Source organism: Cavia porcellus, unplaced genomic scaffold, assembly GCF_034190915.1.
Source record: "Cavia porcellus strain 051 isolate PalLab524CR breed Dunkin Hartley unplaced genomic scaffold, mCavPor4.1 scaffold_6, whole genome shotgun sequence".
In the NCBI taxonomy this organism is placed as follows: Eukaryota; Metazoa; Chordata; class Mammalia; order Rodentia; family Caviidae; genus Cavia; species Cavia porcellus.
In genome coordinates this window covers 92,385,054-92,410,396 of record NW_026947489.1, presented here as the reverse complement: position 1 = coordinate 92,410,396, position 25,343 = coordinate 92,385,054, and the positions used below count along the sequence as shown (strand labels likewise).

Genomic DNA, 25,343 nt, shown 5'->3' with positions numbered 1-25,343 from the left:
AAGTTGCTGGGGTGCAGGGTGCAGGGTACAGGGGGAGGCACAAGGTCAGCGGCAGCAGCAGGGGTGGCAGTGTGGGGACAGCAGGTGACGGAACTTCGCTCTCACTAGGAGGCCCCAGCTGCTTAATCTCACAGCAGCACCATGGGTAAGGGCCCAGCTTCATTCTCTGCAGCCCTGGGGACTGAATCCAGGGTCTTTGTACCAAGCTGCATCCCCAGCTCTTTTTATTTGTTGAGATAAGATCTTGATAAACGGTTCAGACTGGGTTCAAATTTTTTTTATGGTACCAGGAATCGAACTCACGACCTTGCACTTGCCAGGCAGCCACTGTGCTATATCCCTGGCTCTGGGTTCCAACTTTTGATCCTCCTGCCTCAGCCTCTTGAGGGCTGGGATACCAGGCATCTGCCATCACACCTGGCTGATGCCAGTTTGTTTTTTGCAAAGCAGGCAATGGAGGCTCTGAGAGGTAGATGTGCTCGGGCCACATGGCCACCAAGGATCACACAGGACCCAGGTGGTTGTAAGCAAAGGGCCTCTCGGGAAGACAGCGAGGCCCAACTGCCCCATATGAGGGTGGTGGGGAAAAGGGAGGTGGGTGGTGAGCAGGCCTTGAGAGGCCTGGGCTCCCAGAGGTGCCCCAGTGACACCTCAGTCCTAGGGACGGATGGCACGGCCCTGGGCACTGCTGGTCTCCCTGACCCTCAGCCAACCCTGAGGCTCAGGTGAAGCTGAGGCTGGGCAGCCAGGTGCTGCAGGGTGCTTGCTTTTGTGTTCTGAGCGCATGTCTTTAATTGGCTCACAATTACAGGGGTCCCTGGGGGGCCTGGGGGCTGCAGAGTTGCCGCCCCCCCCCCCCACTGAGCACAAGGTCCCAGCTCCAAGACCCAGTGAGTAACTAAAACACCAGCCTGAGACTGGGCGGACTTGTGGCTGCCCCGTCCTGTCCCTGCCAGGCCTGGCTTTGGATCGCTCTCTGCTGGCCCTGCCCCTGGCAAGGTGGGCAGTGTTCTCCTCTTCCACTGTCAGGACACAGTGTAGCATCGGGGTGGACCCCACTTCCTCGGAAGTCCGAGGCCCTCGGCCTCCGCTGGTGGTGTGGCTTGGTGGGCAGGGGGCAGCAGCAGGGGCTGAGGCATTGCCCACAGTTGGGGATAGTCCCCTCCTGGACTCGGAGGATGTGGTGACCCCGCCTGCAGGGTGGTCACATCTGGGCCCCCAGCTCCCCTACGCGCTGCCGCAGGTGGAAGGCAAACTCGAACATGGTGGCTGCCAGGCTCTGGTGGATGAGATACCGCGGCAGGCGGCCCTGTGGGGACAGGAGGTGTCACCCTGCCTCACGCTCTGGACGCCCACCCAGACCCTTCCCCTAGGTGCTGCTGGAGGGGTATGTAGTGCCTGGCACTTGGGATGGGCACCAACAGCTAGAGCTGCTGGGGCCCTGGAGACTAGGGTGGTGTGAAAGGGAGGCCAGTAGCCTCCATACCCGCCCCATCCTCTGATCAGAAAGGAGGCACAGGGCCCCCAGAATCCCCACCTTGAGATCTGTGTTGAGAATCCAGATAAAGGTGCAGACTCGGGGGTTACTGGCCGATTTGAGCACGATGAAGCCTCCTGGCCCATTTTCCCCTCTGAGAAGAGAGAGGCCACTGGGGGGGCTCCTGCCTCCTGTCTCTCTGCTCCGCTCCCAGCCCAGTCCGGGGAGCTGTGGCTTCCAGGGAAGCAGGCAAGGCCCCAGGGCAGGCAGCAGGAGTGGGGATCACAGGTCCCAGGGCAGGCAGCAGCAGGACCCAGGCAAAGGCCAAGCAGGCAGTAGGGATGGGGAGGAAGAGGAAGAAAGGGGAACCCCTGAGAGCCAGAGCCTCCCCAGGCAGGAAAATGAACCCCAGACTCGTGATGACCACATCGCCGTGCCCGGCTCTTTCCCTGCTGTGAGTGCTGGTGTGGGGTGCTGGCGGGGACCCCCACAGGCCGGCTCACCTGACGTATTTGAGCGTGGGGGGCTTGGCGCAGTGGGTGGTGGTGATGCCCGAAGACAGGTACCGGTCTCTGCGCCGCTCCACTCGTCGGACAGTCACAAAGTCCCTGGGGAGGGGCAGGGTCAGAATGGGGGCACTGAGCCCAGGTCTGGGTGGCTGGGAGTCTCGGGGTGGCAGGTACTCACCTGGGGGAGATCACGCCGCCTGCGGCGCCTGCCGACACGTCATAGGACACGAGGGTGTTGTCGTCTACCCGCTGCAGGATCTGAGGGCTCACAAGGGGTCTTGAGGTGCCGCCCGCCAGAAAGCCCAGGGATGGTGCTGGGGTGTCAGGTCCCCAGTCCAACCCTCCCCGTGCACAGGGTCCCAGGGCCCGCTGCTTTCTCCAGGTGGTGCTATAACCATGCCCCCACTGCACACACTGGAAAACTGAAGCAAGCTGGGGTACGTCCAGCTGGGCTCACCTGGCAGGCAGTCACCGTCCTGTTCCACAGCACCATGTGCTCAGGCTGCAGGATGACCTCCTGGTACACCAGCTCTGCTGGGCAGGGCAGGAAGGCCTGGGCAAGGTGGGTAGGACTGGCTGGGCCTCGGGCTCAGGGCCAGCTCTGCCCTCCACGGAGGCCTGTGGGGGCCCCTCCTGCAGCCCCGAGGCCTCCACTCACCTTCAGGATGAAGGTCTTGCCGTGATAAGGGACCTCGATGGTGTACACGGTGTCCCCGAACTCCTGCAGCAGGGACAGAGGGAGGCGCCTATGTGGGTGGGCTGGGGCGCAGGGAGGGGAACCCTGGAGCTGGGGGCACCAGAGCAGCCCCTGCGGAGGGATGGCTGGGACCATGAAGGTGGCAGAGAGGGCAGCAGCGAGCTGCAGCCGTGACCAAACCGTGTCCCTGGGCCACTGCTGGTCTGCAGAGGCACGGACCTGGGAAGCAGGCCGAGCCATGTTTCTGCACTTCCCGAGCTCACCAGGTTTTGCAGATAATGTTATGTTGATCATGAAACAAAACATTAGACACAGGGCCTGGTGCTGAGGGTGGCAGGCGTACGGCAGGGGAGGTGATCATCCAACCTGGTGACCGCTTCCTGCCAGGACCCAACCTCTCCGGGTGGCCTCAACCCAAGCAACCCTGGGGTTTGAGTCTCAGCCTCAGAAAAAGGCATGGAAATGCCTCCTTGGGGGTAGGGGGTCCTCACGTTATTCTTCTCAAACTTCCAGTTCTCTTCCTGGGCCAAGATCTGGTCCACCACGGCCGTGGCCTCCTTGCCCTGGCGGATGTACTCCCGCTCCTGCCGGGGTGGAGGTAGGGACAGGTCGAGGGCTGTGGTCCCAGGGGTTGACAGGCGCAGGCAGGACCAGGGCGTGAGGCTGGGGCCCGAGCAGCTGCTACCTGGACAGAGAAACTTCTCCTCCCCGAGACCTCCTCGTCTGATTCACTGTCAGACCCTGCGGGAAACAAGCCGATGACAGGCAGTAGGGTGAGCGCGGGCGGCAGTGGGGGTAGGGAAGGCACGGGAGCTCGAGGATGTGGGGTGTGGCGGTCCCCCGGGAGCCAAGCGGGAACACAGAGAACGCACCCAACCCCTGTTCCTCCTCCCCACTGCGCTGCCTGCCACCCTCACCTGCAAAGGATTCTGGGGGGGAGTAGAACTGGCCCTCGGCCAGCACCCCGGAGAAGAGCGGAGGTCCTCGGGCTGCCGCAGCCTGGGCTGCCAGGTACCCTGGGGAACAGATCCCGCACCCAGGACAGTCAACATCCTGGGAGGTCACTGCTAGGTGGCCACATGACCTGAGCCTCTCCCACCCTGGGCAGGGCGCCCTCCCCTGCACCCCCTGCAACCCACACTCACATCGCGTCTCCTCTGCCTCCTGGGGTAGGACTTTGAAGTCGAGGAACCAGGTTTCCAGCCATGCCAGGACAAAGGACACGATGGGCAGCAGGTAGCCAAAGGCCCCTTTGCTGAGCAGCTTCATGAAGGAAAAGATGGCTGAGCGCCATGGGAGCAGTCCCCCCCACCCAAATCCGGACCTGGGGCCCTCTGTGGCAGTGGTCTCCATGCTGGGATTAAGTCTGCAGCAGCAGACACTGAGGTCACACTATAGGGAGGACATTCTGATCCCTGCAGCAGCTGGGAAACCAGGGCAGATGCCCCATTCCACAGAAGCAGCCCTAGTCCAGCCAGACCCCAGCCACTGACCTCAGAGAGGATGACCTTGACGATCAGGAAGGCGCTGGACACTAATGTAGTGACCTGCAAGACAGGACAGGACAAAAGGAAGGCCAAGCGGGGGAGGGGTCCTCCTCCATGCGCCAACTGGGGGCTGTGCCCTGGGGACAAGGGAGGGGGGCATCTTACCGCGATGACACACCAGTGCCGCAGCCGCAGCACTGCATAGCCCAGCAGCAGCCCGGAGAAGCGGAAGAAGGCCAGGACCTGTGGGCGAGTGCCACAGGGGTGAGCTGGTGCCCACTGCCACTGCAGAGTGACCCCTTCTGTCCTGCACCAAGGCCTCCTACAGGGGCTCACGGCCTCAGGAAAGAACAGCAGGCTCAGCGATCCTCTGGGATCCCTTGGATGGACTTTTTTCTCTTTGCCTTTTTGAGACAGAGTCTCACTATGTAGCCCAGGCTGATCTCAAACTCACAGCGACCCTCCTACCTCAGCCTCCTGAGTGCTGGGATAACAAGTGTGGGCCACCATAAGCAGCTGCTGGATGTGACTTTGGACAGGGCATGGTCTCTCCCTCCCAACTAGGCCCTGAGGAACCTGCTAGAGACTGAGGAGGACAGAGCAGAGCCTTCCTGGTCACTTGTGTGAACATACAGGAAAAAGAGAATACAGCCCATCACTCCGCCCCGCCCCTGCCCTGGGTCTCCCAAGGCCACTCACAAATATGTCAAAGAAGGAGGTTTTGAAGCGGTAGTGGATGATTTCCTGTTCCAGGTTCTTCCGCAGGCCCGTGTTGGTCTGGGAGAAAGACAGGAAGAGCTCAGCAGGTGGCACCAACACCCTAGGGCTGTCCCCTACCTGCCTCGAAGGACAGGGAGTGGAGAGGATCTGGTGCAGAGGGTGTGAGACTAAGCCACCACCCAAAGGGGACTCAGTCAGAAGCCGGAGACCCTGAGCACCAATACTGTTCCTCAAGTAGCAGCTGGCTGTTATGCCCATGCCTTTCCTCTCAGCACGTGGGAAGCTGAGGCAGGAGAGTCACTGTGAATTTGAGAACAGACTGGACTACATAGTGTGTTCAAAGACCAGCCTCGACTACATAGCAAGACCCTGTCAAAAACCCAAAAACCAATAAAATCAAAAACAGGAGGCAAACAGCAGGCAGCTCTGACGAGTGGTACTGGATTTGAGTGCTCTGCCTTCGAGGCCTCAGGTGAGGGAGAGAGATAAGGGCACTGGACAGGGCCGGTGGACAGGCCAGGAGCCACTCCCCCTTAGTCTGCATGCGGCTCCGTGGTAGGCCGTGCAGTCAGGGGGAGCCCCAGGCAGTGAACCCTCTCCTTAATGAGCAAAATCCATCAGGCTGCAGCCTGACCCCCACACCCCAACCTGGACTTCAGACACTGCCGCCGTCTCCTTGGGAAGGACGGTGCCAGTTCCTGGAACCCTGGGCCCCTCTGCAGCCACCTGGACGCGGCGTCTGGTCCTCTGCCGTCGCCTGATCTGGGGGCTCCGCAAGGAAGCCTGGGCCTGGCAGGCTGTGGGGTGGGGTAGGGATGCCATCCCTGCTTTGCCCCGCTCTGCACTGGTCCCGGAGCACGCACAGAGCCTTGTGTGCCCCAGACAGCGCAGACGTAGCCAGAGCCCCAGCCAGCAGCCACCCCAGGACAGAGGTAAAACAGTGAGCTGGAAATGGCCAGCAGCCAGTGATCCTGCTGAGGGTGAAGCCTATGCTCTGCGAATTTCCCTGAAGACCATCTGGAGGTGAGGTTCTTGCACCACAGGAAGTCCACTCAGCAACCCCGAGTCGATGCTTCTGCAGGGGTCGCAGGTGCTCTGCACCGGTGCTGGGCGGCTGGGTTGCAACGTTTGCTTGGACGCTCGATCGTTGGGACTTTCACAAGGAGAACCCCAGGACCTTGAGGGTCTGCAGAGGGCCCAAGACTGGTTCCCGAGTCCCCTAGGGAAGTGGCCCTGTCACAGAAGCACAGTCCTGCTGCAGGACAGCCCCTCCCATCCCCCCCAGCCCTCACCTACCCAGAATCACAGTGTCCTCTCTGTCTCTAAGCCAGCCCTTCCCCAAGCATTTTTTCTTTTTTTTTTTTTTTTCCTCTTTTTGAGATAGGGTCTCTATGCAGTTCAGGCTGGCCTTGAGCTCACTTTGTAGCCCAGGCTGATTGAAACAATCCTCCTGTCTCTCCTGAGTGCTGGGATGACAGGCGTGTGCTACCACACCCAGACCAAATTTCATTTCCATCAAGAAGGGCACTGGTAGCTGGGTGAGGTGGCGTGTGCCTGGCATCCTAGCACTCTGGGAGGCTGAGGCAGGAGAATGGAAAGTTCAAGTCCAGACTGCGCTTTAGTGACTTAGCAAGACCCTATCTCAAAATAAAAACAAAACAAAACAAGAAAAGAGCTGGGGATGTGGCTTACTGTGAAGGCCTTGGGTTCAATCTCCAGTATAGAAGGTTAAAAAAAAAAAGGCACTATTAGCTGGGCCGGTAGTCCCAGTTAATCAGAAGGCTGAGACAGGAGGATTGCTTGAGCGCCCAAGTCCAGGGCCAGCCTGGGCAACACAGCAAGACCCACTTGAAAAACAAAACAAAAAATCCAAGCAAGGAAACAAACAGGCACCACATTCCTGTCACCCAAGCCCAGGACCTGAAGGAAGAGGCAATGCCACCCGGAGGAGTGGAGAGCCCATGCAGCAGGAGATGCTGAGGGGTGAGGGGTGCGGCCCTGCGGCTGTGCCCTCCAGTGTGTGTGGGGGTGGCCCCTGCAGGCTGAGGCAGCTGTCTCCAGCTGGAGAACTTGGGGGTATTTACTGATACTTCCCACTGTACCTGTGATTAGCACAGGGCCAAGGAGCCAGCCAGGACTCCAAACGTTTTTGCTGAATGAAAGAAGGGGGTGAACAAAAGAACGGAAGCCACAGTGCAGAACAGAGGGGCTAGAGCGGGTCCCTCCCCCCCCCCCCCCCCCGCTGCTCCCAGCGTGTCACCAGGGGGCAGCACCCCAGCCGGCTGGGACGCCTAGGCCCAAAGACTGCAGCCCTGTGACCCCATTTCCTCACTGGAAGGTGACAGCAGCTGCCAGGCCCACCAGTGCTGTCAGCGCAGCAGACAGGTAAACTGAGGCTCGGTGACACCCCCCCCCCCCCCGGCTGTGCCCCACTCACATTCAGCTCGATGATCCACAGCAGGGAGATGAACAGCAGGTCAAAGGTGACGAAGAGGCAGAAGGTACGGCGGACATCGGAGATGGCCCGGGCTTTCTCTGGTGGCGTCGGGAGGAGGTGTGAGCAGAGGCTCTGGCTGTGGGACAGCGATGTGCCCAGGGATGCCACGGCCGGCAGGCTGCGCTCCAGGTCTCGGGCCAGCTCCCCGGGCAGCTTGCTCATCCTGGTGGCTCAGCCGTGGGTAGGGATTCGGGGCCTCAGTGGCAGGGCTGGGAATGGGGGCGGTGGTGGTCAGGTCCCTGCAGGGTACCTGCCCGCGCGCCCAGATGCACCTGGCACGGCTCACTCTGGGGCCCCCGCTGGCCACCAACCCGCTCCCGACTACCTGGAGCCACTGCCAAGGCCTGGCCCTGGTGCTCAGCCTCAGCGTGGGTCCTGTCAACAGCCTGGCTGTCCCCGCCCCGGGAGAGGCCCTGGGCTCTGTTCTTTGTTTCCCAGCACAAAGCAAATTGCCTCGGCCTCCCCTCCCCACCACCCTGGGGCCTGGCAACTGGGTGCTCAGACCAGGGACATCTTGGAACCGCTGTGGCCTCATTGCCCCATCCAGGAGATGGCACGGGGTCCCCGGACCGGGTCACCTCCCTGCTGCCCAGCAAGCCCTGCTCTGGCACAGGAAGGATACCACCCCTGCCACCCTAGTTCCAGCTGCCCTCGCTCGGCCCTCTCCTTACCACTCCGACACGCTGGCCTTGGCCAGGTTCCTCCAGGTGGCCACCCCGCCCTGCCTCTGGCCCCTGGACAGAGCTGTCCCCACTGCCCTGAATGCTCCTCCCCCACCAGGCACCTGGCCATCTCGCACCTCTCTGGACCCACTCTGCTCTGCGTTCACTCCACTCTTGGGGTGCCCAGATCTCCGTGCTGGGCTACGTTCATGCCCAACCAGTCACAGCGGGGAAAGGAGGCTCAGAGAGGTTCCCAAACCCCCATGTGACCACAGTGACAGCAGGAACTGCACCCCACTTGTTCCTGTCTGTAGCCCCCAGACCCAGAGTCCCCACTCCACCAATTTGCTGACCTACAGGTGGCCTTGTCTCCTGGGTGGGAGTGGAAGAGGTCAACGCCAAGGTGCCCAGCGCACCAGCCTGGTGAGGGCGGAGGCCCTGGAGTCTTATGTGCTCCACCAAAGCCCCCAGTTCATGGCCAGAAAGGTGCTAGCCCCCTAAAAGCCTGCCAACACAACAGGCAGTGATACCAGCCCAAGGTCACTCCAATCCCAGCCACTTTGGGTCCCTGTGACATATCCAGGCGAAGACATCCCAGAGCTGGGTCCAGCTGCAGAGGGGACACCAGGGTTGCTGGCCACGGAGCCCCACATCTGTCAGCCCAGCGGGCACCAGGCTCCCACGCCCCTCACCCTGAGGGCCTGCAGCTCCTGGCTGGTGACATTCCCTGGCTCTGATGGCCTCCCGTATCCAGCTGGGTCTGTCTGCTTTCCTTTCCATTCTCCATCTTTCTCTCCAGCAGCTTTCACATATAACTTTCTGCTTGTGTTTTCTTCCGATAATTTTATTTTATTTTATTTCTTGTTCTGGGGCTTAACCTCGTGCTTGCCAGGCAGGGCTTACTGAGTAAACCCCCAGCCCTATGGTTTTACTTTTAATCCCTTTCTCACATCTGTCTTTTTGTTGTTGTTTGTTTAAAACAGAAATCTGAGTCCAAACCCACCCCAGCCCTATCCATTTACTTTTAATCCCTTTCTCACTTTTGTTATTGTTTGTTTAAAACAGGAATCTGAGCCAGGTGTGGTAGCAACCACAGCTGTAATCCCAGCACTCTGGGAGGCTGAGGCAGGAGGACTATAAATTGGAACCCAGGCTGGGTAATTCTGTGGCTCTGTGAAAGGCTGTCCAAAGATTAAAAAGATAAATAAAAACAGGCTGGGGACATAGCTCAGTGCCAAGGCCCCGGGGACAGTTCCAGTGCCACCAAAGAGGAAGGACAGAAGGGAATGGGGAGGTGTGGAGGGAGGAAGGAAGAAACAGAGGAAAAGAAGGAAAAGAGAGAAAGAATTTCTCAATCTGGGGTGAGATATAGCTCACCTACTATGCACCCGACGCTGGCTGTGATCTCAGTATAGCAATAAACAAACAACCTTTTAGGCGCCAAACACCAAAACATGCCAAGGGAAGAGCCCTGCCGAGCCCTCCTGTGTCTCTGGGCCCCTGGTGCCAGCACAGCGGCCCAGGCATCCACCCTGAGTCCTCACATGCCATTGTCGCTAGGAACACTACAGGGTCCCACTACGGAGCCCGGCTGGCCTCGAACTCAAGCCACTTCTCCTGCCTCAACCTCTTGGGTGCTGCAGTCACGGGTGGGCACCACCATGCCCAGTCCATATATATTTTATGATTTTTTTCTTTGCAGGCCTGGAGATGAAACCTGGTCTTGCACAGGAAAGGCAAAGGCCACCCTCCCTGTCTCCGGGGCCCAGGCCGCTCTCACCTCTCCCCAAGCTCTGACCCGGCCCTTGGCTGTCCCCAGCTCCCTTTTGCTCTCACTGCTGGGAGCCCTGTTGCCCCCTCCCTGTGCTCCTCCATGTGTCCCCCCACTTTCCCACATAGCTGCAGCAGCAGTTCCGGCATGGCAGCGGTGCTGATGACACCCACAGGCCCAGACACCTACCAGGCCGAGGTGTCAGGTGTGGGGACTCGGGGTGAGAGCAGACGCAGAGGAAGAAATTCAGGGGTCAGGGTCACCTCCTTGTGAATGCAGCTATGTGCCCACCCAGGAGCAGGGGAGACAGCAGAGCAGTGCAGTCCTGAGTTCCAGGACCTGTACCCAGAGTCCTGCTCACCAGGCCTCTGCCGCTCTCCGGGTGTTGGAGGAGGTTGCTGGGTTCAAAAGTCCCCACACCCTTTCTTCTCTGTGAAATGGGGTCTCCACTCTGGGGTCCAAACTGGGCCCCAAATTATAACCCTTCTGCCTCAGCTTCCCAGAGAGCTAGGATTACAGGTGTGCACCACCACACCCAACTTTCTCCAGGTCTCCTCGGGGTCAGGGTGACAATGTGGCTCACTCCGGTGACCACAAAAGGCCTGGAGCTGCGCCAGTCCACTCCGGCCTGACCCTGCCCTGCAGCTGGTCCCTGTGAGCAGGCAGGGCCAGAGGCCAGAGGCTGGCAGCTCAGGAGGAAGCCACAAAGGAAGGAGAGGTGACAGCAGGCTCCTACCCAGAACCCCAGCACACTGCTGAGCGCAGCCAGCTGTCACCCGCCTCCCATGTGCCTGCAGAGGTGTGGAGGGAACAGTGCTGGCAGCAGGAAGCTGGCGCTGCCAAGGCCTGGGGAGAGGGCAGGGGAAGTCTGCAAAGGCGGAGGCAGGCAGGAGGTGGGGGTGCTAAGTCTTCAGGGCCTGGGCAGGTCAGGTCCCAGGCACAGCACAGGCTTCTCCCCCAAGCCCCAGGAGCAGAAGGAGCAGCTTTTGCGCAATCGGGCTTCCGGGGCAACAGACTCAAAGCAGCTGGATCACAGGAAGGGACCAGATTTGATTCAGAGGCCTGTTGCAGAGTCAGGCAGATGAGACCAGGGACACTGAGACCTCAGCCGTGAGCACGCTTGTGCGCATGCCCACCAGGGCCCGTTCCCCCACCCCACCCCTCATCCCAGCCCTGCATTCAGGCACCCCGCATCCCTGAGAGGCAACAGTAATGCACTGACCAGGCACTGGATGCAACAGTGTATGAAATCAACAGCATTTCCAGGGCTCCCGGGCCTGCGCTACAGAATGGTTTAAACTTCGAGTTTCCCACTACGGTCACCTTATGGGGGTCACCTTACAGGGGCGCCCCTGCAGCTGGGCCTCCCCCACTGGGGCTGACAGGGATGCTTTCAGGTAAGACAGGAGCGGGCAGGTGCTGGGGCAGGCATGGCCGGGGACACACAAGCAGCTGGCAAGATCTTTCTATGGTGTTTCCTTCTCTCCTCAGTTGGCTCTAAGCATTGCAAATAAGGCCAGCGAGGCGCTGGTGTGTCATCTCTAAGGCCACAGATGGTCCTGTCTCCTGCACAGTGCTCTCTGTATAGCTTATGTGCGCAGCAGGACGGTAGAGTTCTCAGCTCCGGGAATGTCAGCTGGGCAGAGCCTCAAGGTAAGAGGCTGTGAGTCTCCGGGGCACAGAAACCAAAGCCACAGCCTCCCAAAACAGTGCTGATCTTTCTGCACACCCTCATCTCTGCATTTTGCAGAGGTGCTCCCCCCACCCCCGCATCACCCCCAGCTCAAGTTCCTCACGTAATCCCCTCCATCCTCACTGTCACTGAGGCACCCCCCTTCTTCACGATGGGAGGCCTAGGATCAGGGGCTCTGTCCATTTGTCCTCACGGGTATTGGACTTGGGACCCTTTGACTACCCTTAACTTGGAATCTGTCTTGGTGTCTTTACTCTCAACTTGGGTTGGATTAGAGGTAGTAGACTGGAATTAACTTGCCAGGATTCCAATAACTTCTCAGTGGGATTACAAATATAATTTTTGGATTGTGAGGAAAACTAGAAAAAAAGATTATAATACTTAAAGGACTGTACACAGTATTTGGGATTAAATACCCAGCAGGTGGGGAGGGCAAGTGTCCGCTATATCCAAAGGACCAATGTTCCCTGGGCATGTGGGCTCCCCAAGGCCCCCTGAGGGGAGGGAGCCCTATCCCCAGGAAATGCAGCCTAGCCCACACGCCCCCTGCACTGGCCGACCCTGGGTCCCTGCCCATCTTGTCACTAGGTCTGGCTCGGGTTCCTTCTCCATGCAGAGGACTGGTGACAGCATCAGGTCCTCGATGTCAGGAGTGGATGATGTATTGGGTGGCGGCTGTGGCTTTGTGACAGTGGGCTGCTACTCCTGCCTTATTTCCCCTCCAGACAGAAAGCTGTTAGCACCCAAGGGCTGTGGGCCAGGGCTGGTGTTCCCAGGCAAGCAGTCCTACAGATATCCAGGATAAGGGGAGTTACCCAAGGCAGGAAGCAACTCCCAGCGATCTTCCTGCCTCAGCCTCCCATGTGTCAGAGCCTTGTCTTTATAAAAGAGTTGTCCATCAGATACAAACTCTAGGAGAGCGTGGATTTCCCAGGGTCAGAAGCACGACCCAGGCTCACAGCGGATGTCCAGGGAATGTGACACTCAAGTCACCTCTGCGCTCCAAGCCCAGACAGCCCATCCAAGGCAAGGAGTTGAAGGGAACTGAGTTCCTGGGCACCCAAGGGCAGGGTGCTGACCCCCCTGCCCACCCAAGTCCCCATGTGCAAGGAGGAGGATCAAGGGGGAGGAGGGACCTTGCCCTGCTCTCCTGCTCTGAGGCTCAGCCCAAGACCCCCCAGGCCCGGCTGGGTGTCACACCTGCTTCTTCATCGGGGAAGTACTTCCTCCTGCTGGGGAGAACTCACACCCTTCCTGGTCAAGAACAAGTTTCCCATCATCTCAGCTGTCCTGGTCCCTCAGGACTTTGGCTCAGACATCCCTGCCCCACAACTAGATCTGAGCTTCTGTGCTGTCTCTGTTGAACCCTCAAAGCCAGGCCATGTCCCAAACCCCACATGGCTCAGGTCCCACAGGGCTTTGTCTAGTAAGCCAGCTGCCTCCAGGTCAGATGTCCACCCTGGAGTAGGGCAGCATGTGGTGCAGGGCCCAGCACGTGACCTGGAGGCCCAAGCCCTCTCGGAAGCCACTGAGGCTCTCTGGACTCAGTGTGTCAGCCTGTAAAATGGGGGTAGGACAGTGCCTGCTGCAGGGTTGGAAGGGATGAGAGGCTGCACAGCTGCCCCATGACTGTGTGGTCACAGTGTGTGTGGGTGGGTGGGGCCCAGCTCAGCACATGGAAGACTGAGGTACCCCGAGTGGGGGGTGTGCTTCACCCAAGGATGAGCAGGGATGGTGTCTTTGGGGCTCTCCTAGGTTTAGTGGCCCCTGTCCTTAGCCTGGGGACCCTGGCATGGATCTGGGAAGTTCCCAGGGAAATAGAGGTTTAAGGAGAGGAGGGGGCTGTGTCAGCGACATCTTAATGAAACAAAATCAAAATGCCAGAGCCGGGCCCCATTCCTCCTTTTTCCAGGGTGGAGTGGGGGAGGAAGTGGAGAGGAAGGAGGGCTGAGCTGAAATGGAAGACAAACTCTACCCCTACCCCACTCCAACGCACAAGGCAGGGCCCAGGAGCCCTAACCAGCAGATCTACCAGACAGCCCAGCTACCCCATGGCCCCACATCCCTGACCCACGCAGGGTACCACCCCAGCCCTCAGCAGTGCTGGGTGACACTGGGCTGGAAAGGTCAGGCTCTGAGGCCAGCTGGAAAGGGCCAGTTACCTTCCCACAGAGCTCAGTCCTCCAGGGCAAAGGCCCTGAGCCAGTGTTGGGGTGCTCAGGTGTCAGTACAGCTTCCTCACCCCCAGGGCCAGGGCTGAGCAGCCAGGACCAGGATTAGGCAAGGCCCAGCCCCAAACGCCAGGCTCCCAGACTTCGGTGGTCTGGGTCAGGTGTTTTGTCACAGCAGTGAAAAGCCAGGGAACCCAGGCCTCTGGCTGTCCCCTCCTGGGAATCTACCCTGGCGTCTCTCCCTTGGGGTCCCAGCACGCCGCAAACATCTCTCCATGACAGAAGCTCACAGTGTAACAATGACCCATTTGGGGGTGCGTTTTACGGAACCTGGAACTTTGTGCCCTTGAATCCTCTATAATAAATTCAGATTCCCCTGTCCCGTGCCCTTCACCTTAGCTTTCTTATTTACTCACAAACAGCCTGGCTCTTTGGTTCTGGGACAGAATAAGACGTAAGCAGCATCAACTGTTCTTAAGTCACTTATGAAATTAAAATCATAATCAGTCAAGGAGCTCTTCGAGTTTTTTGAGCAGTCCAAGGTATGAGCAGAGCAAACCCCAAGGCACTGTGTGACTCAAACTTAGGGAACACAGAGAAATCGCTAGGGAAAAGGTCAGATTATAGCGAGCTCTGCAAACTGCACTGAGGATTCAGCCTCTTAAAACAGGCGATGGGAGGCAGGCAGTTATAAAGGAAGTGACAGTCAGCTTTGTGTTCCGAGAGACCTCCACAAGTGAAGAGTAGGGAAATTGACCTGCAGGAAGTCGTTATTAGAAGCTGCTGCCAAAGCCGGTGCAGTGTTGCTCGCCTATTGATACCAGCACTAGGGAGGCTGAGGCAGGAGAATCCCTACGAGTTTAGGCCAGCCTGGACTACGTGGTGAGACCCTGTCTCAAAGAAGGGAAGCTGCTATAGGTCACTTCTTCCATGTGGCAATCGAGGGAAAAGAGGAAGTGGAAGGCAGGAAGAATGGATCTGCAGGGAGAACCAGTCCCTAGGACTCTGCGTGGTGCAAACGACGCTTTAATCACAAAGTTGCTCCCGGCCATTTCCACAGAAGTCGGGAGGCAGTAGACGACATTGAGACGCACACCTAACGGAGCATGCAGAGGTTTTGCCCCTGCTTCGCAGACCCTGAGCCTCCCGCGATGCCCAGATGCAACCCCTCGCCTCTTCCCTTGTCAGTCCGTGAAGGCCTCGGGAGCCCTCTCGGGGACGCAGCCACCAAACCCCTGCCAGGAGTCGGGAGCTGCACCGCCAAGCCGAGGAAGGGGGCGGAACCTAGAACGCGGGGGGCGTGGGACGGGTCGGACGGAACCTGTAACGGACACCTGGCGGTGAAGCGGCATCCGGCGACGAGAGCTCGCCCTCGTACCACCCTCAGGGCCCCGGGACTGCTGTAGAACCCACCTGCTCCATAGCAGCCACGGTCTTAGCTCTTCCGGACTCAGGCTCAGTCCTGCCCCGCAGACCCGGCAGCCTCTGGGCGGAAGGACTTGGCCTGGTGGAGCCACTTCCGCCCCTAAGCCGCCCCCAGATTACATCAGGAATTGCGTACTGCCGCGCTCCGCCCCTTAAACGCCGGCGGAAGCGCCGCAGAGCGGCTGCGCAGAAGTTGGTCTCCAAGAGTTCTGGCTCCAACCTTCTGCGTCCGGACGTCTCACCGTCTCCCAATGTCTTTACTCCCCTGAAAGCGCAGTCTCGACATAGTTATTTACAAAGATTTATTACAGCACTGGAAGGACTCAGGCCTGGCGTCAGGGGGAGAAGGGGAAGGGAACAGCGTAGCGGGGGGACAATAAGGACCTGCTCCCCCGCGTGTGTCCCCCAAGGACGCGTACTAGGCGGCATTCCCGGCAGCAAAGCACAAACAAAACGCAACAAAGCAGCCGCTGCCAGTCCGTCTTCCAGGCACGCAGGGGAGAAGCGGCGATCCAGAGGTTCCCAGAAATGGAGGCTGTGCCTGGAGCGTGATCTGAGTCCCGGGGCCTGGGAGACGCTGGTGAGGGGTGGTGACTCGGGGTCCCGCGGGGGGAGAGAAATGAGGGTGTGGAGAAGGGTCTAAGGGCACCCGCAGGTTCTCATTCCTTTCCCCAGATCGTAGGGTCCTGCCCTGTGGGTCTCCTGTGCCCAGGGGAGAGGGTCTGAGGAAGAGAACTGGGAAGCCAATCCTTGTTTGTTTCCGGAATTTTCCAACGTGGGCTCGCTCCCACCCCACCTCCCGTCGGGTGAATGGAGGGACGGCTGGCAGGGACGGGCACCAGGGACTCCAGCATCAGCCAAAGGTGGGCGAAGAAGCAAACAGACCAGCGTTAGTCTTCTAGAAATTGCAGCCCTAGCAGGGATGGGAAAGGGCACCAGATTTAGGGCAGGGACGGAGTGGCTTTCAGGGGTACGGCGATGTCCCCTCCACTTCCTCCCAGAAGATGCAGAGCGGTGCACTTATGTGCCAGGCTCAGGGGGGTCGGGGCGCTGGGGTTCCTCCTCTGGCTCTGCAAGACAAGTAGAGGGGGACTCAGGGCCTGGTCGGACTCCAAGCCCTAGTTGCCTCTCCGTCCTACACCCCCAGTCATACCAGTGAGTGCTGGGCTTTGGTCCTCATCCAGAGGGAGCGGACGCTCCCAGGGCCCCTCCAGACCCTGGCCACAGGTTACCTTCTGCCCTGCTGGGGTTGGGAGGAAGGAATAAAAAAAACACTGGCTGTGAATGTCTTCTGCTGTCCCAAAGCATAAGCTAAGACTGGTGGCTGAGTCCTTTGGAGTTTTCACAGCATAGTAGTTTGTTTTCTGAGACGAGAGTCTTGCTGTGTGCCTTCCAACTTGCAGCAATTCCCCTGCCTCAGCCTCCCAGAGCTGGGATTACAGGTGTGCATTGCCATGCCTAGCTCCCTTGGTACTCCTGTCATGTGACACAGGGCCCTCCTGCTTGCTCCAGAAGACCAGCTCCTCTTACCTCCCCACCTGTTCTAGGATCTTCAAGCCCTCAGGTGCTGGCACAAGCCATCTTGTTAGGGTGTAAGGGTTGAATATTTCAAGTCCTTGTGTGTGTGTGTGTGTGGGGGGGTGATCCACCATTGTCATTTGCATAAATAATGGGACAAGAGGGTCACCCTGCACCAGGAAGGACAGAGGCCACACAGCCTCCCACAGCTAGCTAGGCCTGCAGAAATGACTGCGGGAGGGATCCTTGGTTCCGAGGCCTTCTCTACAGGTGTCGCCCCCCCCCGCAGCTGAGATGGGATGTTCTTAAATCCTAAATTCTCCCTGTGGACACTAGAGGGCGTCCTCCCACCCCATCCTAGTAAGGAAAAAGAAAGTCCCCAGGTTCTGGAGAGGGCGGCAAATCGGCCCCAAAGAGACCACATCCAATGCTCAGAAATGGAAGCATTGGGGGACATGGGTCCCCTCGATCCCCTCTCCTAGTCTCTTCACGACATCTCCTCACTGCCATGGGTGGAAGTCCCTTTTTTTGGTTGTATGAGACAGGGTCTTGCTATGTAGTCCAGGCTGACCTTGAGCCCGAGGTGCAACCTGGGCTGGCTGCAGCTTCTGACAAGCAGTTTTGTTTTGTTGTCTTTTTGAGACGGTCTCACTGTGAGGTTCAGGTGGCTTTGAACTCACTTTGTAGCCTAGGCTGGCCTGGAACTCACAGCAGTTTTCCTGCCTCAGCCTCCGAACTGCTGGGATGACAGGTGTGCACCAGGAGGCCTGGCTTAGAAGTCCGTTTTTTACCTGTAGTTTCAAACCACGTGACCTTGCCTTAAAGAGGAATCTTCAGGGAAAACATGATTGGGAAAAGGGTGGAAGCCCCAGGCTCCGATGAAGCCACTGTGAGGCTCTTGGATGGGGGGTGAGGTACAGGTGTTGGGGACCCTTGTGGTCATGTGTCATGGTCCCTTTGGCTTACCAGAGCCCCTGATGGCCTTCAGGACCTCAGCCTGGCTGTCCTCTTCCTCCTCCTCCTCCTCATCATCCTCTTCCTCCTCGTCATCCTCTCTCGGGTACCCCAGCTCCCGCAGCTCCCCCAGCTCATCCTCCTCCTCTGAGCCCAGGTTGCTGATGGTCTGCAGGTGGGACTCTGCAATGCGCTGCACAGCTGACAGGGTCCCGGGAGGACAGGGTTGGTGGGGCCAGGCAGCAGCCCCAGCGCTGCCTCCCCGGGGTCTGGGCCAGCTCCTCTGGCCCAAGTTCACTGCCACAGGCCATGGCCCTGGGCAGCCAGCGCAGCCGCAGGGGGTAGATTACATTGCATTTGGGTTCTAGCTGTTCTGAGACACTGGCCCCATGGAGACCGGGGCCAGGAAGTGCCCTGCACCACGGGGCACCAGCCAGGCAAGCCCAGGCAGTCACAGAACAGCCTGACGTTCCCTGGCCAAGGACCCAGGACAGCAGCCCGTGGGGAGCAATAAGGCCCCAGGCAGAAGGTGCTGGGCTGTGGACTGGGCCTGGTGATTTGCCCTCCCCTTTTTGGGGTGTGTGTGTCAGTGTGCGTAGGGCTCACTGCTCCCTCCTCCCATGCCCACCCCCACCATGCCACCCCTGCTCCAGTCCCAAGGGTGGGGTCGGTGCTAGGGCCAAGGACGCCCGTTGTCCACAGCCAAGGAAGTCTGTGCCTGAGGAAGTGACCTGCTCCAGTGCGGCCCCCCAACCATCTTGACCCTCATCCCCAAGCTCCCAGTTCCCTCGCAGTGACCTAGAAAGCTGCCAACCCCCGACTACTGAGACCTGCTTGGGGCACACCCAGGAAGAAGCGGAGAGGGAAGTTTCCCAGTGATGGCCCCAAACCCGAGGCCAGGCAGGAGGAAGGGCACGGGGTGGGGGACAGTGGGAGTTGGGGACAGATCGGTGGCAGGGGGCAGAGAGGCTCATGGGATGTAAGAGCACGCAGGGCACCACAGCAGTCCTGGTCCAGGGGGTGGGGTTGGCAGTTCCTGGGTTCCCCAGCACTCCCCAAACCAGGGGTAGATCCAGCCTGGAAATCTCTGGGGCAGCAACAGGGCCCCACATTCCTGCCAACTTGGGGACAGGCACAGAGGATACATTGTGTGTGCCTGCACCTCCCACTGGTGCTGGGCAGGCTCCTGAGTAATAAAAGCTCAATAAATCACCCTGCCCAGGCCCTGGGGACTCGGCAGAGCCTCATCTTGAGCCAAATGTGACTTTGTCACCTTGGCACCCGCCTCCCCCCCCCCAAGCGAAGGCCTGGTGCGGTTCACCCTTTCCCACAGCCCTTGGGTCCCCAGAAACCCAGCACCTTCCTGTGCCAGGGTGCCCCTGTGTTTGGGGTGAGAGAAGGTGGCAGCTGAGGATCTGGGGGAGGACAGCAGCGGTGAGCCAGGGTGACTGAAGGTGTGTGTGCTGTGAACCTCCTGGGGCGTCACTGGACCTTGCAGGGCTCATCCTTCCCCTTTTTCTCTATTTTTTTGTCTTTTTGAGACAGGGTCTCACTGTGCAATTCAGGCTGGCCTTGAGCTCACTTTGTAGCCCAGGCTGGTCTGGAACTCGCAACAATCCTTCTGCCTCAGCCTCCCACGTGCTGGGATGACAGGCATGTGCCACTACGCCTGGCTCTTTCCCTTTTCTTGCCCTCCTAGACTGTCCCTTCTAGCTTCTCCATTTCTGGCGCCCTGCACTCTCCCTAACACAAGTCTCCTTTTATGTTTTTTTCTTTTTGGCTTTTTGAGACTAGTCTCACTCTGTAGCCCAGACTGACCTGAACTCACATCCATCCTCTTGCCTCAGCTTCCTGAGTACTGGGATTATGGGCGTGTGCCACCATGCCTGGCAAAGTCTCTCTTTTTAAGCACCATTAGGCCAACACAGATGTAGAAAGCCTCCCCTTCCTGTTCTGGCCCCCCCTTGGCCTGCTCACCACACCCCACCCCCACATGAAGACCATGGGGACTTTGGGTGTTGCTGGGGAGCAGCACATGCTTAGCACGTGCCAGGTTTGGTTCCCAGCATCCTTCAAAAAACCCAGTTTTTGCCCATTCCATCCCCCCTCCCCCGCCTAGAATGGGGGGCCAATTCCTTGCATTCCTGAGAAGTCACCTTTCCCTCCGTCCTGCTCTGGGACCCCCACATCCCTTGTGCTACCCACTTGCTCCAACGGCCTTCTCTCTGTCCCTCTCCTGGGGGAAAAGGAGCCTCCCACCTCCATACCCAGCCCAGCAGGCAGTGCCAGGTGGCCCTGGTGACCTTGGCTGGTGCTGGGATCACCAGGCCTCCTGCCCCCCTGGGGGGGCTGTGTGGGAGGGGGCCCTCAGCACACCCAATCAGCGCCCTTTCTCCCTTGGCTGTGACTCCCATAGTTCCCTGGCCCAAGACCAGGCCTGGTGGCCCTGCGTCACCCTTCTGCCCCTGGTTCCTCTGCTCCTTCCAGCCCAGGTCTATACCACCAGCCTCAGCCCTGAGCTGGGTGCTCCTGGATGTTGGAGGCCCAGGGCCCAGGAGGGCAGGGACTTGGCAGCAGATCTCTAAATCTCACTTGGCTGTCCTTGTTCCAGAGCTGGGAGCCCCCCAAGGCCTCACCCGTGCTAGGAAAGCACGCCCTCAGCGTCCAACAGTGCGGCCTGGTACACATGGGGTGCTCAGGAAGTGGACAGGAGCGGAGGAGCAGGAAAGGGCGGGGGTCCCCACATGGCCTAGCGGATGGATGTGCCAGTGTCACTTGGGGCCAAAGCCCCTCTCCTTTCCCCCACAGTCTGCTGCAAGGTTCCAGCTGTCCTTTCAGCTTCTGGGCACCTTGTGTCTTGCAGGCAGGGACTCTGACAGTCCTGGTGGTTAAGTCAGGAACTCCCCCCCCCCCAGTGTCAGCCCCATCCCTGTCCCCGGGGAAAGCAGGTGTTGTACCTTTCAGTGAGGGCGGTGTGTAGGCACAGGGGTTGGGTCTCTTGGACTTGAGGTGGTGCCCCTCTCCAGAGGCTCTCTGCAGGTGAGAGGAGAGGGGATTCAGGGGGCTCCCCAGGGCCTGCTCCTTCCTTCCCTCCATGCCACCATCCCACCAAAGCGGCCCAGGTCCCTCATGTCACCGAGAGGGTGCAGAGGAGGATTCGGCGACAGCCTGGCCTCTCAGAGGTGCCACTGATCTGCCACTGTGCCCTCCCAGAGCACACTGCATTGGGCACCTGGCATACCAGGCACCCTCCCCTCCACCCCCAGGGCCAGTGTTCCCGCTCCAGCTGGCCTGGGAGACTCACCTGGTGGGGCGAGGCCTCCTCCTCTGCAGAGAAAGAAGGGAGAGGAGTTACTACCCCCGTCTCACTGGGTGCCAAGCCCTCCTGGCGCTGGGGGTCCCAGTCTGTGAACGATCCCAGCAGTGCTGGGCTCCCAGACCTGAACCTCTCCCAGGCCTCAGCTCCGTCCCTGCTGTCCCCAGAAGGGTTACTAGGAGCAGACGAGGGGCCTACCTGGTGAGGAGTGCTCTGAGAGCCGGAACAGCATGGCAGGGGTTGGCCTCCTGCGCCGGATCTGAGGAGAGGAGAGGAAAGGAAGGGGCAGGATAGACATCTGCAGGACAGAACCCCAGGTCCACCCACCCCAGCCCCAGGCAGCAGGGAGCAGCGCTTTGGAGTCCTCAGGGAGCCTTTGAATCAAAGACTCCCAGAACAGAAGGAACTCTGTAGCTCCCCCAGCTCCTTCACTGGGCACAGATGAAAACCCCAGGCTCAGAGAAGTTCAGTAATGTGCTTGAGGTCACACAGCACACACCAACTTCGAAGGACTGAAAAAAGCCCAGAAGGTCCAGACCCTGGTTCCTGCTCCATGGCCACCCCAGAATCAACATCTTCCTGTCCATCTCCTCCCCGAGGCTGGACCCTCTGGGAGGACACAGCCCTGCCCACCTAAGATCAGATCCAGAGCTCCTGAGAAGCTGGATCCAGAGGCAGAGGGAGACCCAGCCAGGTAAGGTGGGCACCTCCAAGCCCACCCTGGGACACCCTAGGGACCGGTCTGGGGAATGATCCACCGGTGCCCTGGGCGAGGAGTTGCCTTGCTTGCTACAGCACCAAGGAGGCACACTGCCCCCCCCCCCGCATGTCAATCAGACCAACTGCCACTTAAGTAGGTCCCCTCCAAGCTCCAGGGAAATGCACTGGGAAACTGTCGCCTCCCCCTTGCCTGCTGAGTCCCTACTGCCCTTTTCACTCATCGCTGCCGGTCTGTCAACCCCGCCTGTCCGCTCCTCGCAGGCCACTTGTCCCCCTCCTCCCCTGTATCCCCAGCAACAAGTAATCCTGCTCGGCTGAGGCCCGGCCGGCAGCCTCTGGCTTTTGAGTTTCAGTCCATGGGGTCTGAGAGCAGGGAGGGCCAGGGCGAGGTCCGCGACCCCAGCTGGACACACAGGTCCGGACAAGCGGGGTGCGAGCAGGGCGCGGGGGCGCGGAGGTGAGGGCCCCGGCTCCACGAGTGTAACCGGGTCAGGTGTGATGTTCCGTGATTGTCACGTGTGACCAACTCCGGGGCTGGAACCGTGGCAGGAGGTCCTAGTAGGAGCCTGGGAAGGGGACTAGCGGAGGCAGCTCCCTAGAAAAGACGCCTCCTGCCAGAAAGGCGGGTCGCCAGCCCAGCTCCCCGACGCTTTTGGCCGAATTCCCCGCCCGGGATCGGCCTGGAAAAGTTGCGCGAGTGTCGGAGCGAACTCGGCGCTGCGCGGCCCGCGGGGACCCAGGTGGGGACCCAGGCCGTGCGCCCCCCCCCCATGGCGCGCGCCGCCGAGAGCCGGGTGGGTCGGGGCCCTGGCGGCCGGGCCCCTTACCATTTCCACCTGGCGGGGGTCGAGCTGGCTGGGGGGCGCGGGCACGGAGAACTGGATCTTCTTGCGGTCCTTGGGGTCCATGGCGGGCGCGCCCCGGGATCTCGGGCTGCGTCCCCGCTCCGCGCCCGCGCGCTTTTCTAGCCTCCGGGCGGCCAGGGGGCTCGGGGGGCGAAGCCGCCGGGGAGGACCAGGAGGAGGAAGGATCGGGACAGGAGCGCGAGGAGCGCAGCGGTTCCCGCGCCCGGCCCGGGTGGCACCAGCGCGCGGTGCTCGGCTGGGTTCACTGCGCCCCCTCTGGGCTCGCCCGTGCCCTTGTCCGGCTCCGCGCGCCCGCCCACTCTCCGCGCCGCTGGCGGGTCCCGGGGTCCCCTCCGGGCCGCTGCCCTTGCCCTGCCCCACGCCCCTGTCCCTGTGGCTCCCGCGGGGCTCAGCGCGGGTCTCAGCCTGTCTCCCAGCCCGTCTCCGCCCTCTCCGGGTGGAGCCTGAGCGCGGGGGGAGGGGAGACGGGGCCCGTGGCCAATGAGCGTCGAGCGCCGCGCCCCCTCCCGGGGGGCGGGGAAGAGAGGCGGGACCTCGAAGGGGCGGGGCCGGGGCGGGGTGGGGGCACCCTGCGGACCCTTGGGCCGGTGCTGCATTATTGATGGCTTTTGGCCTGGAGGAGGGCGGGGCGCAGGGGTCAGCGAGGACGCCCGCGACGTTCACCACTTAGTGGCCCGGGCGCTCAGTTTCGTGGAGGCCCGCGGAGAGTGGCACTTGTCACATTGGGAATGGGGGTGTCCCAGAAAGCCAGCAGCGTGGACGAGGAGCGCGTGGGAGGACACGCGTCAGTCACCGTGGCAGGGAGCGGTGCAGGGCCCGGAGTAGGGGGCGGGGGGGGGGCGTCGGGGTGGGGTGAGCTGTGCGTGTGCGAGCGAGCGTGTCAGTGGTAGAGACGTGCGTGAGTGGCAGCGCGTGGGCGGCCTGCGTGTGCTCGGGGGCGGGCGTGGGTGTGGGAGGACGTCAAGGCTGCCAAGGTGATGCAGGCAGTGTCAGCTCACAGGGTGGGGACACCGGTCCACAACTGCCCCGTGACTAGGTGGGCAGGCCAGGTGGAGGGACAAGGACAGATCCCTGCCGTGATATGGTGTCCCTCGGGGCGGCCTGGGGCTTGGGGCTGCCCTTTGGGACACATGCTATCCCGTGGAACAGCGCTGGTAGGGGGGTGAATGCCGCTCCCAGGTGCCAGCCTCGCCTCAGAGGTGTCTGTGTGCGGGGAAGAGAGAGGCTACCCTTCTGTCCCGCCCGGGGGATCTGGGTGTCTCATGGCCTCTCTGCAGTGCTAGAAGTTGCCCGTGTGGACCAGTGTGTCCTCCCGGATGTGCTTACGTTGGCCGACTCCTCTAGGTCACTCACTGGACTGGCACAGCCCGGCACAGCTGGGAGCCCTGCCCGGCCCTGGCTCCACCGGCAGCTTTTCCTGCCCCACCTGAGCACACTGGTGCCCTCGGACTCCTGAGGCAGACAGGTTAGGGGCACAAGGTTCGGCCCCCACTTCAGGTGGGCAGGGCATGGGAGGGGACCAGTTGGTCTGGTCAGTGAAGCACTGGCGTCCTCCAACTCAAGAGATGCCTGGCCCCAGTCCCTGTGTGTTTGTTGACTTTTATACTTGTTTGGGAAATAGCCGGATGCCAGGCTGCAGGCCCAGAGGTATAGGCATCTCTGGCACCCCCTGACTTGGCCAGAACCTCCCTGCCCCCTGGTGCATAGTGGAGAGTGACAGAGACTAGGTTGGCAGTACCCAGTGGGTAAATAACAAGGGGCACAGGAAGGGCATGGACGAGCCTGGAGGGAGGGGGGTTTGGCTTCCAGGGCTGGGGGTGCGAGGAGATCATGGGGCCAGATAAAGGGGACATGGAGTGGGCATAGAGTTGTACCTTGGTGCCCCATGGAGCAGAAGAGGCCTCAGGAAACACACTGTCATACCTCCACCGAGCCTCAGGGCTGGTTTATGATTGGTTTTGTCTTTGTGAGACAGGGTCTCACTATGAAGTCCAGGCTGGCCTCAAACTCACAGTGATCCTCCTGTCTCAGCCTCCTGAGTGCTGGGAAGACAGGTGTGCACCACCACACTGGTTAAGGCTTATTTATGAAAGACGTATTCCGGGGCCCCCAAGTCAAGAGAGGTTTCCCAGTGCCCAGGCTGGAAGGAAAGGGCACAGATCTGGGAAGGCGGGTAGAAGAAGGCAAAAAGAGCTAGAAAGCCATGTGAGACAGACAAAGGGAATCGGGGAGAAAAGGAAGACTCACGACAGCAGCAGGAGCAGAGATGGAGGGTAAAAATAGCTCGGCATTAAGATAATTGCAGCTCGCAGCTCTGCCCTCTGTGAAGAATTAAATGAAGTTTTATTACTTTGATTTTTCTCTCCTGGAACCTACGCGACTTCTCGAGAACTTGGGGAAAAGTTTTTTCTGGTGGGCGGCCAGGTGGTGGGGGCTACGTGGGTGCCGGAAGGGGCCAGGGTAGGGGCCTCTTCTGGGAGCCCCTGAGGGTGGGCAGAGGCTGCAGGAGGGCAGGCCAGTCACCTGGGGTGGGTACCCAGCAGCACGGGGCCAGGCTGACCTCATTCCCTTTGACTTGGAATTAATCACATGCAAATGAGATGCAAAATAACATGCCAAATACCGTGCCACTCTCGGGTTATTATTATTAGGAGCACGGGGTGGTTTTAGGTCCATGGAATGGATTTGAGACCTCGTTTGACTTAACTGGGATGGAGCTGTGGGTTTCCTGGGACTGACAAAGTTCATGGCGAGGCAGTGTCACAGTGTGGGCAGTGTGGCCACCAACTCACTCTTCCTCAGGGTTGCAGAGGGAACCTGGGGCCAGAGCAGGGCTCTACTGCTGAGCTGCGTGGCAGAA

At 60.1% G+C, this 25,343-nt stretch overlaps 2 protein-coding genes across 5 annotated transcripts; both read right to left on the bottom strand.

Moving 5' to 3' along the window:
* Nucleotides 1–207: 207 nt before the first annotated feature.
* Nucleotides 208–15,260, bottom strand: Stard3 (StAR related lipid transfer domain containing 3). Of its 2 annotated transcripts, XM_003467076.5 has the most exons (15): nt 15,098–15,259; nt 7,328–7,596; nt 4,870–4,947; nt 4,336–4,413; nt 4,177–4,230; nt 3,829–3,946; nt 3,601–3,699; nt 3,369–3,424; nt 3,175–3,267; nt 2,645–2,707; nt 2,444–2,539; nt 2,165–2,244; nt 1,981–2,085; nt 1,538–1,631; nt 208–1,309 (listed from the first exon to the last, which is right to left on the bottom strand). In XM_003467076.5, exons 2-15 carry the CDS (start codon nt 7,547–7,549, stop codon nt 1,205–1,207), a joined length of 1,341 nt encoding a protein of 446 aa, XP_003467124.1. In that variant the 5' UTR covers nt 7,550–7,596; nt 15,098–15,259; the 3' UTR covers nt 208–1,204. The 2 variants fall into 2 exon arrangements, with proteins under 2 accessions (XP_003467124.1, XP_005002472.2); XM_005002415.4 differs by having other exon boundaries at nt 4,177–4,413; nt 15,098–15,260.
* Nucleotides 15,261–15,394: 134 nt separating this feature from the next.
* On the bottom strand, nt 15,395–22,900 carry Ppp1r1b (protein phosphatase 1 regulatory inhibitor subunit 1B). 3 transcript variants are annotated; one of them, XM_013149618.2, is made up of 7 exons: nt 22,445–22,900; nt 21,096–21,156; nt 20,886–20,908; nt 20,539–20,614; nt 17,594–17,782; nt 16,263–16,349; nt 15,395–16,179 (listed from the first exon to the last, which is right to left on the bottom strand). In XM_013149618.2, the coding sequence occupies exons 1-7, from the start codon at nt 22,523–22,525 to the stop codon at nt 16,130–16,132; spliced, it is 567 nt and encodes a 188-aa protein (XP_013005072.1). In that variant the 5' UTR covers nt 22,526–22,900; the 3' UTR covers nt 15,395–16,129. The 3 variants fall into 3 exon arrangements, with proteins under 3 accessions (XP_013005072.1, XP_003467123.1, XP_023419654.1); XM_003467075.4 differs by having other exon boundaries at nt 16,263–16,352; nt 22,445–22,896; XM_023563886.2 differs by lacking the exon at nt 22,445–22,900 and adding an exon at nt 21,531–21,733 and having other exon boundaries at nt 16,263–16,352.
* Between the last annotated feature and the right edge of the window lie 2,443 nt (nt 22,901–25,343).